Source organism: Dipodomys merriami, unplaced genomic scaffold (genome assembly GCF_024711535.1).
Source record: "Dipodomys merriami isolate MVZ:Mamm:240054 unplaced genomic scaffold, mDipMer1.0.p SCAF_24, whole genome shotgun sequence".
In the NCBI taxonomy this organism is placed as follows: domain Eukaryota; kingdom Metazoa; phylum Chordata; class Mammalia; order Rodentia; family Heteromyidae; genus Dipodomys; species Dipodomys merriami.
In genome coordinates, this window is record NW_027203826.1 from 24,635,850 (window position 1) to 24,648,848 (window position 12,999).

The window sequence follows — 12,999 nt, forward strand, 5'->3', positions numbered from 1 at the left end:
AGAGCCATATAATCTTGGATAAGGGAGCTAAAAAAATAGAATGGAAGAAAGACAGCCTCTTCAGTAAATGGTGCTGGCAAAACTGGTTAACTACTTGTAGAAAACTAAAAGTCGATCCTTATATATCACCCTGCACCAGAATCAACTCCAAATGGATCAAAGCAGACCCTGAAAACATTACAGGAGGGAATAGGAGAAACCCCAGGTCTCCTTGGCCACAGGCCGAAATTTTCTTAATAGAGACCCAGAAACACAACAAATCAAAGCTTGAACAAATAACATCGCATTCTTTACCAAACTTGTTTTTTTGTGTGTGTTTTGGGGGTGTTGGTACTGGGACCTGGAGCGCAGAGCCTCGATCTCTGGCTCAGCTTTTTTATTTTTTAGTTATTTACTCTCAGCTGGAGCTTAACCACTTGAGCCACGCCCTCTCGTCTGGCTTGCTGCTTGTTAATTGGAGATGCGGCTTCAGGGCTTTTCTGCTGGCGCTGACTTTGAGCCTCGGCTCTCAGGTTTCAGCCTTCTAAGGGGCTGGGATTGGAGGCCCGAGGCCCTGGCGCCCCGCTGCGGAGGGTTTTGGTTGGTTTTTGCCGGTCGTGGGGCCCGGGCGCTGTCCCTCAGCTCTTGGGCTCCAGGCGGGCGCTCTGCCGCCGCAGCCACAGCGCCCCCTCCCCGCCCCGGCGGCCTCCGCTCCGGGCCCCGCGGCGCCTGCGCGGACCCGGGCCGTCACCACAAGGAGCCGCGCGGAGCGGCGGCCGCTGGGTGTCAGGATGGCCGAGTGGTCTAAGGCGCCAGACTCAAGGTTCTTCCCTTCCCTGCGGGCGTTCTGGTCTCCGCATGGAGGCGTGGGTTCGAATCCCACTTCTGACACAAGGCTTTTTTTTCTTTTTGCCGTCGTTTATTTTTTTCCTCCTCCAAAACACACTCCCACCGCATAGCACACTGCTGCGAGAGAGCGGCCTTTTCTCCTGTCCTGACACCGGGCGGCCACGGCAGAGCGGTGCCGTCCTGAACCGCCCGGCACCGTCACTCGGCGGCTAACCGCCTGGGCCGGAGCGGAGGGGCGGGGCCGCCCGAGCCAGGGGCCGCCCGCGAAGTCGCTGCAGCCAATCCCCTCGCAGGATAGTGTGTGCATCACAAAATAAACATTAGTCTAGCAGATTACGGAACCTTCTACTATCTCTTCCCTGGTGGTCTAGTGGTTAGGATTCGGCGCTCTCACCGCCGCGGCCCGGGTTCGATTCCCGGTCAGGGAAGTTGACGTTTTTGCTTGAAAATCCCTGGCGTAGGACTCGGTTGTTTCACTAAAATGCAACACGAAAAAAGAAAAGAGTTGTTCTCTTTTGGAAGAAATAATTAACTCCTACTAACGGCGTGCCTGCCATTTACCTCTAATACAGAGTCTTAAAGAGGAAAGAACAATTCTGACAGCTCAAAATGATGCAAAATATTGCCGCAGGGTTTGCTCGAATAACTTTACCCCGGAGTTGAAAAACATCCCAAGGATGTTCACAGGGCACCTGTCACCCCAGGCACAGTCAGATAGGTACTCGCACCCATTCCAGAACTTACCTTTTGTTTTGAAAATCAATAGAAGTAATTAAAATAATACTACACCGAATCGAATGTTCTCTTAATCGAGATACAATATTGGTTAATATTTTGTCATCCCCTATTCTCTCTGCCCTCTCCCCCGACACTGAGATCCATAAGAATTGCTTCTCTCTGATGGCTACAGCCAGGCTTCCCAGAACAACCAGTCTAGAGAGCACAGCACAGTGAGTGACAACAGGTTTATTGATCAGGGAGAGATGAGTTCAAATCCTACTTAAGGTTTCTCTAGATAAAGCAGGCTGTTTTGTTTTTATTTTGTTTTGTTTTTTAATAAGTCTTAGCTTTAGCATCTGTAAGCCTAAGGATTAAGATGAAAAATAATTTGAAATTCTAGCTAGATTTTAAGTTTCATTTCATCTTGAAATGGAATGGAAAGGGATCTACAAATGGGTAAGAAGAAATGGTTAAAAGAAAAATCTGTAAGGACAAACGCACGTATATAACTGTCATTTCCCCTAGTGGCAGAATGGTAAAATTTTATATTTTTTCTTCGTTGTAATTTACATGTTTGCTGAATTTTCTTCTATGAGTAGATAAAATTTATTGCAAAAAATAACATACTGTATTTGAAAACCTGATTCCATCTGAAATACTGATTTTAAATAGACAGAGTAAAGTAAACGCTAGGCATCCGCCACCTTTAGGTTGGCCTACAAGCTAGCAAAAAACTGTTGAAATAAGGCACAGTTCTTTTCCAAGTTGTTCCCACTTGTTATGTGGCTCTAGTTGTAGGAAGACTGGTTCCATCTTATACAAAAAAATTAATTCAAAATTAATCATAGCTTTAAGTGTAACATATAAGATATAAACACTTTAGAGAGACCCTTCAGGATCTTAGGCTTAGCAAAGATCTTAGACAAGTCACAAAAGACATAATCCATCAAAAATACTTTAAAATTGGAGTGCATCAAAATTTTAAATGTGTTTTGTGAAAGATCTTATTAACAGCATGAAAAAAAATAAATCTCAAAGAGAAAACATATTTGCAAATCACGTATCTGACAAAAGACTCCTTCCTATGTAGGATGTATAGAGAATTCTCAAAAGTCAACAGTGTACTGTAATCCTAGCTACTCAGGAGGCTGAGATCTGAGGGTCGAGGTTCAAAGCCAACCAGGGCAGGAAAGTCTGTGAGACTCTTATCTCCAATAAACCACTAGAAAACCAGAAGTGGCACTGTGGCTCAAGCAGTAGAGCGCCCAGGCCCAGAGTTCAAGCCCCACAACTGCAAAAAATAAAAAAATAAAAAAAAAGCCAACAGTGTAAAAGCAAACAGTCACATCACACTATCATATCACAGAATGCTACTCAGTAATAAATGAAAGCAAAACTATTGACTTCAGGGCATTATATTGAGTAAAAATGCTAATTGGAAAAGGTCATTACAATTCCTACAGAACATTCTAGAAATGACAAAATTACAGTAATGGTAAACAGAGTAGTGGTTGCCAGGGGTTGAGAATGCTCAGGGTGTGTGTGTGTGTGTGTGTGTGTGTGTGTGTGTGTGTGTGTGTGTGTGTGTGATATGTTGGGTTGATAAATTGTACCTTGACTGGAATGTGGGTAACAAGAATGGAATCTATGCATGTGATAAAATAACAAAGAATTATACCCCAAAACATTGTACTAATGTCAAACTTCCAGGTTTAGTTTTATCCTATAAGTATGTAACTGTGTCCTAGGCCAGAGGTCAAACTGAGTGTTCCCACAAGGCAGGGGAATCCATTTACCCACAGAAAAAGTGAATGAAATAATGGTGATGGCAGGATTTTCATCAAAATGGCCATTTTGGAAATAGAAGAATCGAGGTTAAATAGAAGAATCAAGGCAGGAGGTGAGTGGTATGCTTTGTTAAGCAGTCTTGGTCCAAGTGTGGTCAGGTTGACCATTATCTCACGTCTAGCTCTGGAAGTTGTCCCCATAAGTTCTTATTGCTGAGGAGAAAAGAACCCAGGTGCCTTGAAGTGATTCTTTCTGCTTCAAGGATGTTATCATGGGGTAGTCTGTCTGCAGGCTCCTGTGTTGTTGGAGTCCTGGGTGGTTACAAGTTAAAGAGATGCCCGGCTTTTATCCTGCTGAGTGAGAAGTCAGTGTTTTTAAGTAATAACAATTTCTAAGTACCTGCTTTAATTAGGCAAAGTGTACAAACTGGGGGAAATGGAATGGGGGGTACAGGGGGCCTCTTTGCAACTTCCAGTGAATCCGTAGCTATAATTACTCTGTAAGTCACCTTGCCCTGCATCTTAGGTGCCATTAACGACTTACAGATATCATCCAGGAAGACACCCACTTCCTGGATTTCATGTTCTTCGTGTTTCATTGCAGACACACGCTGTCCGCTGTCTCTTCTCATGCTCAGTCAGTGCTATAGCATGGTTCCTCAGCTTATCTCCAAGTTCTCTGAGGGAAGGATTTAGGTTTCAGCCCAAGATTTCAGAGCTGCCATTGGAAAGGTTGTTTAGTGCATGTGGACATCGTGCCCGGTATGAGGCAGAGCAGGGACTGTGTTTGGGGGTGCCAGGGGCCTGCTGGGGACCTGGTGAGCTGGGACTGCGGGTGCTTTTTGAGGCACTCTGTAGGAACACAGTCACACCCCCTCAGGTGGCTCTGTGCTGGGAGAAACCACTTGCCAGGTAATCTGAGCACCTCGCCCTCTTTCTGGAATGTTCTGAATGGAAAGGCCTCCCAAGTGCTCTTTGCTAAGGCTGTTTCTCAGGGCTGTGTTTTCATGAGCAACCTGAGTCCCAAACAAAGAGCACCCTGCTTCCTCTCAAATGAATCCATTCTTTGAACTCAGTGACTCTCAGCCATGGGGCAGGCACAGCGCTGGATGCACCCCTCCCCAGGATCCTGTCAGGCTTGGAAGGCATGGAATATTCCTGCTTCTGATTGGGCCCTGGGTAGTAAGTTCTTTTCCTCTGATCCATCAGTATTGTGCTTTATGCCAACATCTAGGAAACTTCCAAGGCTCATGTGTTAGATAGTTCATAGGATAAAACCCAGAAGTCTGTTAAAGAGACAGACTGGGTAGCGTGTTGTCCCAACCCAGCCTTGGGCTCTAAGGAGAACGGGGATATCTCAGCTGGTTCTGATGACTTTGTCCTTGGTGTTGAACTGTCCTCACACTTCATAGTCCCCTGGCCTCATTTTTTTTTTTTTGGGTCCGTCGTGGGGCTTGAACTCTGGGCCTGGGCGCTGTCCCTCAGCTCTTCAGCTCAAGGCGAGCACTCTACCACTTGAGCCACAGCGCCACTTCCAGTTTTCTGGTGGTTTATTGGAGATAGGAGTCTCACGGTCTCTCCTGCCTGGGCTGGCTTTGAACCGCGATCCTCAGATCTCAGCCTCCTGAGTAGCTAGGATTACAGGCGTGAGCCACCAGCGCCTGGAACTGGCCTCTTTTTTTTTTTTTTTTTTTTTTTTACTAGTGATGAAATCATACCTTCACGAGGTCAAAATTAGGGGCAAAATTCAGGCTAGGTCACGGCCAAAGGCTGGGCTTGTCCAGAGCTTATCCATCTCTGTGCCCAGTCATCCTATGATCTCCCTGCTAGAAAGTATCAACTCCATCTGTCTACCTCTAACTTTCTCAAGTCTGCCAAGAAAGAAGATGCATGGGGGATAGGAAATGGTATGAAAGGCAGAATACAACCTTATGTTATTCAAATACTTCACATTCATGGATGAGCATCTCCAAAGTGAATCATTAAGTGTTCTAAGAACACACAAAAGAGAAGGAGACAGAAGAGCTGATCCTAGAAGAAGCAAGAGTATTTGGAATTATATTTGGGGTTATGTTGAAGTTTGAGCCACTTTGGATTTGTATTTCTGAGCTCAGGAAAGCCCATCATTCTCTGGCAGTTTTCCTCATGTGTAATATAGAATAAACTTGGAATATGTCCATCAGGGATTGTTGCAATGACCTGAAAAAAAAACCCCAACATTGAGTGAATTGCTGTCAACATGGTGTGCCCTTTTCAACTTAAGATTCAGTCGTAGATCAACTAAAAATGGATCCAACAACTCGATGTGAGGTCTGAATCCTTGAAACTATGACAGGAAGGAGGAAGAGAAGCAATAGAACTTACTGGTACAGGCAGAACCTTTTTGAGTAAAGTTTCAGGGACTCAGGAAGTTGAAGGGATTCAACAATACATTGCATTGAATTAAACAGGTTCTGCACAGCAAAGGACATAGTTACTAAGCTAAAAAGTCAGCCAACAGCTATCCATCTAACAGGGGCCTAATATCCAGAATGTGCAAGAAGCTCAAGATCTTGTCTCTCAAATAAATAAACCAATTAACACATGGGTAAAGCAGCTAAACTGGGATTTCTCAGAAGAAGGAAGTATGATCAATAAACACTTGAGAAAATGTGCAATGTCCCTGGCCATAAAGGAAATGCAGATCAAAACAACTCTGAACTTCTACCTCACCCCAGTAAGATTGGCTAACATCAAGAATTTGAACAACAAGAAGTGTTGACAGGGCTGCTGGGGAAAAGGACCCCTATTGCACAGGTGGTAACCATGTAAACTTGTGTAACTACTTTAGAAGGTGGTTTGGAGGTTCCTCAAAAAAAAATGAAACATAGATCACCCTTTGATGCTGCCAAACCACTTTTGGGCATCTACCCAGATCATCACAGGCCAGGATGGTCAAGACACTTGTGCATCCATGTTCATTGCTGCACTATTCACAATAGCCAAGTTAGTGGATCAAGAAATGTGGTACATTTTTAGAATGGAATTTTCCTCATCTATTAGAAATAATAGTATGATGTGATTTGTGGAAAAAATGGATGGACTAAGAGTGAATCATGTTATTTGAAGTAAGCCATTCTCAGAGAGACAAATGTCACTTGTTTTCCCTCATATTTGGAAGCTAGATCTAAAATACAACTAGATAGGGGCTGGGAAGGTGGCTCAGTGGTAGAGCGCTTGCCTTGCATGCCTGAGGCCCTGGGTTCGATTCCTCAGCACCACATAAGCAAAAAGAAAAAAGCCGGAAGTGGTGCTGTGGCTCAAGTGGTAGAGCGCTAGCCTTGAGCTGAAGCACTGAGGGACAGTGCCCAGGCCCAGAGTTCAGGCTCCACAACCGGGCCAAAACAAAAACAAAAACAACTAAATAGAACTTATACAACGCTCTATACATTTAGACACAAAGGGACTGACTGGAGAATGGTATACTTCTGGGGGGTGGGGAGTCCATGGGTGTAACTTCCCTGAACAACTAATGTACTGTTTAACAAAATGAATATCAGGACGTGGAAACTTGATTTTGGGGGGGATGGTAAAGAGGGGACACAGGAGTGGAGGGAGGGAGGGGGAGCAAATGCAGCCGTTATATTCAATGTGCATTCTGTAAAAACTGAACTATGTAGCTGAGGGGTAAGGCTGGGAGGGGAAGAGCGGGAAAAATGATGGAAGATGTGGCATTGATCAAGATTGCATTGTGCTCAGAACCTGACCCATAGAATAAAATCCTCTTTTACAGCTACTTAAGAATAACAACAACAAAAAAAAATCATGGCAGATGAGGAGAGGAGATAGGGAAAGACAACATTTCTCTAGCCCTCAGTCCTCAACCCTAAATTCATTTGAATGATGCCCAGAACATAGACGGAACATCAGGCAATAGTCATACATTCAACAAACGCTTTATTGTTTCTGTCAAGAATACACCAGATATTTGAGGGATTCCATTTTTGGGCTATACGCTCACCAGCTTGTCTGATATTTTTGGACTAAGCTTGAAGGTGAATGAGACTATGAGCTGGAATTTTCCCTAGTAGACACAGGTGATTAAAAGCATCCCCATCCCTGGGTGCCATAGGCTGGCTACAGCTCGGATTTAGGGTAGGGCTCTTTCTTGACCCCAAGGTGTCCTGTAGAAGCCAAGTCCACGGCCTCTTGGATGCTCTTTGCTGCCCTGAGCCCTGATTTGATGGCGGTGTCAATCCAGCCGTGGGGCAGGGCTGTGTGCTCACCAGCAAAGTAGACCCGCCCTTCAGGACGGCTCAGCTCCTGGGCATGGTCCCCATATTGGTAGGGGGTAAAGGTGGCAAAGCCCCCCAAGGCATAGGGGTCCTGGCTCCATTTCTTCACCACGGAGTAGGGACACAGGGCCCGGAGCTCCTCGCGGGAGCAGCTGTAGATGGAGGGGCAGTGGATGGCGGCCAGGTCATCAAAGACCACATCTACCACCCGGCTATGGTCCATGGCATTAAAGAACAGGGAGTCATCGTCAAGGGTGTAGGAGGCTAGGAGGACCCCTCCTTGGATGGAGAAGTTCTGGTTGTGGTAGTAGATGAAGCGGGAAGGCCGGTCGGTGGTGGACTTGCCACGGAAGATGCCGTCCCGCTCCCAGAAGCGCTGTGTGCAGGCCAGGCCCACTTTGGTGGCGCTGCTGTAGTGGACAGAGCGCAGCGCATCCTCCTTGCTGAGGGACAGGGGAGGCCGGAACCGGAGGAGCCGGGCAGCCTTGGCCGTGGTGGCCACAACCAGATAATCCGCAGTCAGCTGCACCGTGGGCTGCAGAGGGTCTCGTGTCCTGTAGGTGACTTGGACGTGGTCTGGGAACATCTCCACTGTCTCTGCCGGTGAGTGAAGCCGCACGGTCCCGGGCACTAGGGACTGATGCACGGCCTGGGGCAGCTGGTCAAAGCCCCCGATGATTTCATCAAACCTGAGAGCAAACAGACCAAGGAGGAAAAGGGAAGCAGGTTGATGGACAGGCAGGCAGGGGATGGGGTGCTTGGATTGGACCAACAGGCTGACTCTTCTAAGCAACAGGTTCTGGTCAGGTGTTAGGGAGATCAACAGTTGGCAGTGTCTGCTGCTGTTGATGGACCAATCAGAAAAAGGCATCTTCTCTGCTGATACAGCTCCCTGACTCTCAGTGATTTTCCTCCTTCCCCCTCAGAGGTCCCCCTGGTTTAAAGTCCCCCTGGGTTTGAGATGGACAAACATGCAGGAACCTTATGGACACATTCAGCCATTTCCATCATACTTCAGAAGATGCCCAGCACAGAGTAACCCCCAAAGAATGGAGCCTAAACCCCACTGAGATCCTTCACTTGGTCTGCCTCTATACTTCTTCACCTTCCACTCTCCCACACGACACTGCTAGGCTGAATAAAAAGGAGGAGTTATGGGAGCATGCAAGTTGGGAAAGGAAGAGGACTGAGTGCCCCAATGGATAAATCCACTGGGACTCACAGCCTCCCCCTTCTTCTTGTTAGTGTCTATTTCCTGAATTGAATGATGGTACTCTAAGAGTACATTTCAGTTCATTTACTCCTTGAAGCTACTCTGGGTGCCCAGAGTCTGGGTTTTGCATCTCTAATGCATCTGCCTATGCTGAAGAATAACTAGTAAACAAGCATCACTTTGAGACATCTGTAACCCTAGCTACTCAGAAGGCTGAGATGTAGGAACACAGTTTAAAGTGAGTAAAGGCAGGAAAGTCCATGAGACATTTCATGCCAATGAACTGCCAAAAAAGCAGAGCAGTAGCCTTGAGTGAAAAAGCTAAGGAACACAGGGCTGAAGTTCAAGTCATGCTGTGGAACTACATAAATAAATGGAAAAATAAATAAAACTAGCCAGTGTCCCCTGGCACAGAGTGAAGGTCACAGGCCAGGCCCACTGCAGGTGTAACGACTCTTTTTTTTTTTTTTTTTGTCAGTCGTGGGGCTTGAACTCTGGGCCTGGGCACTGTCCCTCAGCTCTTCAGCTCAAGGCAAGCACTCTACCACTTGAGCTACAGCGCCACTTCCGGTTTTCTGGTGGTTTATTGGAGATAGGAGTCTCACGGTCTCTCCTGCCCGGGCTGGCTTTGAACCGCGATCCTCAGATCTCAGCCTCCTGAGTAGCTAGGATGACAGGCATGAGCCACTAGCGCCCGGCAGTTTAAGGACTCTTGATAGTTGTTAGCCAGAGGATCTCACAGTGAGAGCACAAGTCAGGCAGCAGGGGCGTTGCTGGGAGCCCATTAGAGGCCCCCAGCTCAGGTCCCAGGCCCGGTCACTAACTCTGAAGGGCGATGCCAGCCTTCTGAGCTTCATCTACCAAGTAGCCCCTCCCCCAGTCATTCTGAGTCATGCTGAGGTTGGGAACTCCTGCCTCTTCCTCTCTCCTCCCATTTCTAGGGGATTTTTTCAACATGGTTCACCCAGTGCTCCCTTTTACCATTGGCTTCCTTAAGGAGCTGATGAACCCAACACCCATTCTCTCCACCCCCAGTTCCCACCGAGACTCCTTGAAGATGATGATGTCACGCAGGGTTTCTGTGAAGGCCTCATAGTAGCCAGAGTCTGCGTTGAGCAGAACGCCGATCATCTGCACTGCCCCGCGGCTCAGGTTCCCCACCTGGACCAGGAACTCCTGCGAATGCATGCAAGGAGAGAAGACGCATGGGTCAGGAGGTGCAGGGGCTGACAGGAGAGCCCTTGCTCTCCTCCCGGGATAGCAAGGACAGGGTAGAATGGCAGGTGGCACCGGATGGGCCCCACCAGTGGACTGTGGGGCGCTGTGATCATTGGTGGACAGGAGCCTCAGGACCGACCTTGGTGGAGAAGGAGTCGTATTTCTCTAGCACCCGGCTGCAGCTACTGGTCTTCATTTCTTCCACAACCTGCGCAAGGGAAAAGGAGGAAGTGAGGACTCTCAGCCCCAGGTAACCTCAACCCTGCCCCGCCCAGCTCCCAGCTCCCAGGATCCACGCTTCCACATGGGTGTTTGCCTGAGGCACACTTTGTGGGAATCCTGGATTCCAGCACTCTCACACACAGAAGTGTGCTGATGGTGGACTTTCACCTGTACGGTTGGACACACAACTGAAGTGTGAAGGTAAGAGCTCCAGATCCCCTATTGGCCTTGGAGTTACGGGGAGTGGAGGTCTTCCTCCTCATTCTGGGTAAGAGGACATTTTTCTGCAGGCCACTAGGGGCGGTGTGGGTGGCAGAAAGCCTGGCCCCTCTGAGCTGTGAGCAAGGCTGGATGAGAGTCTGAAAGCTGGACATGTTTATGGGGGCCTGCCTCAGCACACCACTCCTGAAAGGAGGGGACACTTGGCAGAGTCTCCCCTGAGGGCTGCCTGTCCCACAGAGCCCAGCTGCCCCCTGAGGTCGCCCTGAGCAATGGGTCCGAGAAGAGAGAGGCGCGGTCCACACTGAGGACATGTCTGCAGACAGGTGGGCAAGCATTCCAGGCAGGGCCATCATCATTCTCACTTAGGACCGCACAGCTATCATGATAATTGTCATTTGAGCACTGACACTGTTCTTATCACATTACACAGGTCTTCTCACTTTTTCTTCACAAGTAACCTGGGAGTGAGGATCACAGAAGCTGGAGAAGAGACAAGTCTCTTGCCCTGGATTACATGTTGTGTTTTCAAGCTCAGCGCCTCAGGCCTGGGCCACCATGATGCTTTCACCAGCGACTACATTTGTTCAAGTCGGCATTTGTGGAGATATTTAAGGTCTCACAATGCACAGTTGCTGTTGTGCATATGGCTCAGGTGAGAGATGAAGGCCAGACATCAGTCTGAAGTCTCAGGGAGGACTTCGCCTCCACTTAGGGGATCAGAGAAAACCCAGAGGATTTTGAGCCAAATGGCTCTGAAGAAAGTGCCTGTGTGCATCCCATGTGGGCTTACCTTCCTCAGTGATTCATCAAAGAGCTGCTCCGCAGTCTTTCCCTCCTCATCTTCCCGCACCAGGTAGCCTAGAAGGTCAGGATCATTTTGCACAGCCCCTGTACGCTCACGTATTCTGTTAACCAGTACCCAGGTCTGATTGTTACTGGGGAAGAACTCTTGGAGGCTCAACCCAAACATGCGGACAAACTCCAGGGAGAGTCTGTAAAGTGAATTGCAGATTATTCAGAAGTGCACATGGTGGCTACCAACCCCTCCCTGCTCCCAACACTGGCTCTCTGCCTCCCCTGGGTTCTCTGGGGCTACTCCTGTCCTCCTTTCATGGAAGGGATTCTGGGTCCCCTGTCACTATGCCAGACTATCGCCATGCAGCCGGGATGTGGTCACATGACCACAGGCTGGGTTACTATGCTGGCCAAGCTTGTTCTCACTTTGTTTGAGACCTGTGGACTTCAGCCCTTCAGATGTGGCCACTGCAAGCCCAGGAAATCCTGTGAAATTTACACAGGGAGTGTGCACTGAGTTCATTTTCTCTGGAGGCCTTGAGCAACATTCCCATGCTCTCAAGGCTCAATGCTCCAATCACCCATGCTAACCCTTCCAGGATGGCCTGCCCCATCCAGGAGCTGCCATGAGACAGCATGGTCTCCCAGAACTATGCTCATAATCCCAGCATTTGCCGCATTTGATTTTCCAAGGCATTGACCCTTTGAATGATCCTTCCTCAGTTAGGGAAGGTGTAGTTCTATTCATTAGTAGATTAAAACATTTAGAATGATTTCTGGGTAACCTTGAAGTTGCATAATTAGGACAGAGTACAAATTCTTAGCTTCCAGGAAAGGACTCAAGACACTGATGGGCCTCTTGTCATTGGCATTCTTGGAGATCACCTCTTGGCCTTTCTCAGCTGCCTCTACTCCAGGAATCATACCTGTGGTTCGCAGGGATCCTCATGGCACCCAGCTCTATGTACCACTGACCTCCCGGAACTCTGTGGGTCTCGATTCTGCCTCCTACACGTTCTGAAGCTTCCAGGACAGTCACCTACATGAAAGAAAGCCATTGACTGGACTCAGTCCAGTTCCTTCTACATAGCACTCTCCTTCCCTCCTGGCAGGCCCAGGTTTACCGCCCCTCCCACTCGGAGCTCTCCCCCTGCTATAGAAGCAGAACACTCACTTTCTGCTCCACTGGTCCAAGTCTGCACCTATACCTGTTCTTTGGTCCTAGCTCTGCTGGGATGCCCCCTTCTCTCCCTGTCCTTGCTCCCAGCCTGTACTCCTCAGGCCCTCACATACCTGGTGGCCAGCATCCTGCAGAATCTTGGCAGTGGTGAGCCCAGCTATGCCTGCTCCAATCACCACTATCTGTTTCCTTTCATTGGTCTTCCCCAGTCCATTTTGAGCCAGCTGCAGCAGCTCTTCATACTGGGGATCTTCAAAGCATTTGAAAAGTTGGTTGTTGAAGGCCTGGGTATCCAGGCTCAGCACAGACAGGATGGCGAGAGCCAGCCAGCCCGGGAACATAGCTGTGGAGATGGCAGGGAGGCAAGTGGCTGGGGAACCCAAGAAGTGCTGTCTTCCCCTTCATCTGGGGACAACTTTATCACTGCATGTGACGAAACATCCTGGCACTCTTGTTTCCTTTCTTCTTGACCACAACATGCCTTAGTCATGGGCTTCCAAGCCTCTATGGCTCCACTGGACAGCGTATATCTCCTCAGGT

General features: G+C 48.4%; 1 protein-coding gene and 2 non-coding genes across 3 annotated transcripts; 2 read left to right on the forward strand and 1 right to left on the reverse strand.

The window, feature by feature from the left end:
* Positions 1-764: 764 nt before the first annotated feature.
* Trnal-caa (transfer RNA leucine (anticodon CAA)) lies at positions 765-870 on the forward strand. The gene is made up of 2 exons: positions 765-802; positions 825-870. It is a non-coding gene; the product is annotated as a tRNA-Leu (tRNA).
* A 314-nt stretch (positions 871-1,184) lies between these two features.
* Trnae-cuc (transfer RNA glutamic acid (anticodon CUC)) lies at positions 1,185-1,256 on the forward strand. The gene has a single exon. It is a non-coding gene; the product is annotated as a tRNA-Glu (tRNA).
* A 5,998-nt stretch (positions 1,257-7,254) lies between these two features.
* Positions 7,255-12,889, reverse strand: LOC138835848 (L-amino-acid oxidase-like). The gene is made up of 6 exons (XM_070034480.1): positions 12,573-12,889; positions 12,206-12,318; positions 11,275-11,476; positions 10,180-10,248; positions 9,865-9,998; positions 7,255-8,298 (listed from the first exon to the last, which is right to left on the reverse strand). Exons 1-6 carry the CDS (start codon positions 12,798-12,800, stop codon positions 7,452-7,454), a joined length of 1,593 nt encoding a protein of 530 aa, XP_069890581.1. The 5' UTR covers positions 12,801-12,889; the 3' UTR covers positions 7,255-7,451.
* Between the last annotated feature and the right edge of the window lie 110 nt (positions 12,890-12,999).

Excerpts from the sequence above, each read along its gene's own strand:
- LOC138835848 (XM_070034480.1), bottom strand. The coding sequence starts at position 12,800 with ATGTTCCCGGGCTGGCTGGCTCTCGCCATCCTGTCTGTGCTGAGCCTG. Across the intron at positions 9,999-10,179 it reads ACGACTCCTTCTCCACCAAG|GAGTTCCTGGTCCAGGTGGG; the intron begins GTCGGTCCTGAG and ends ATGCATTCGCAG. Across the intron at positions 8,299-9,864 it reads ATCATCTTCAAGGAGTCTCG|GTTTGATGAAATCATCGGGG; the intron begins GTGGGAACTGGG and ends GTTTGCTCTCAG.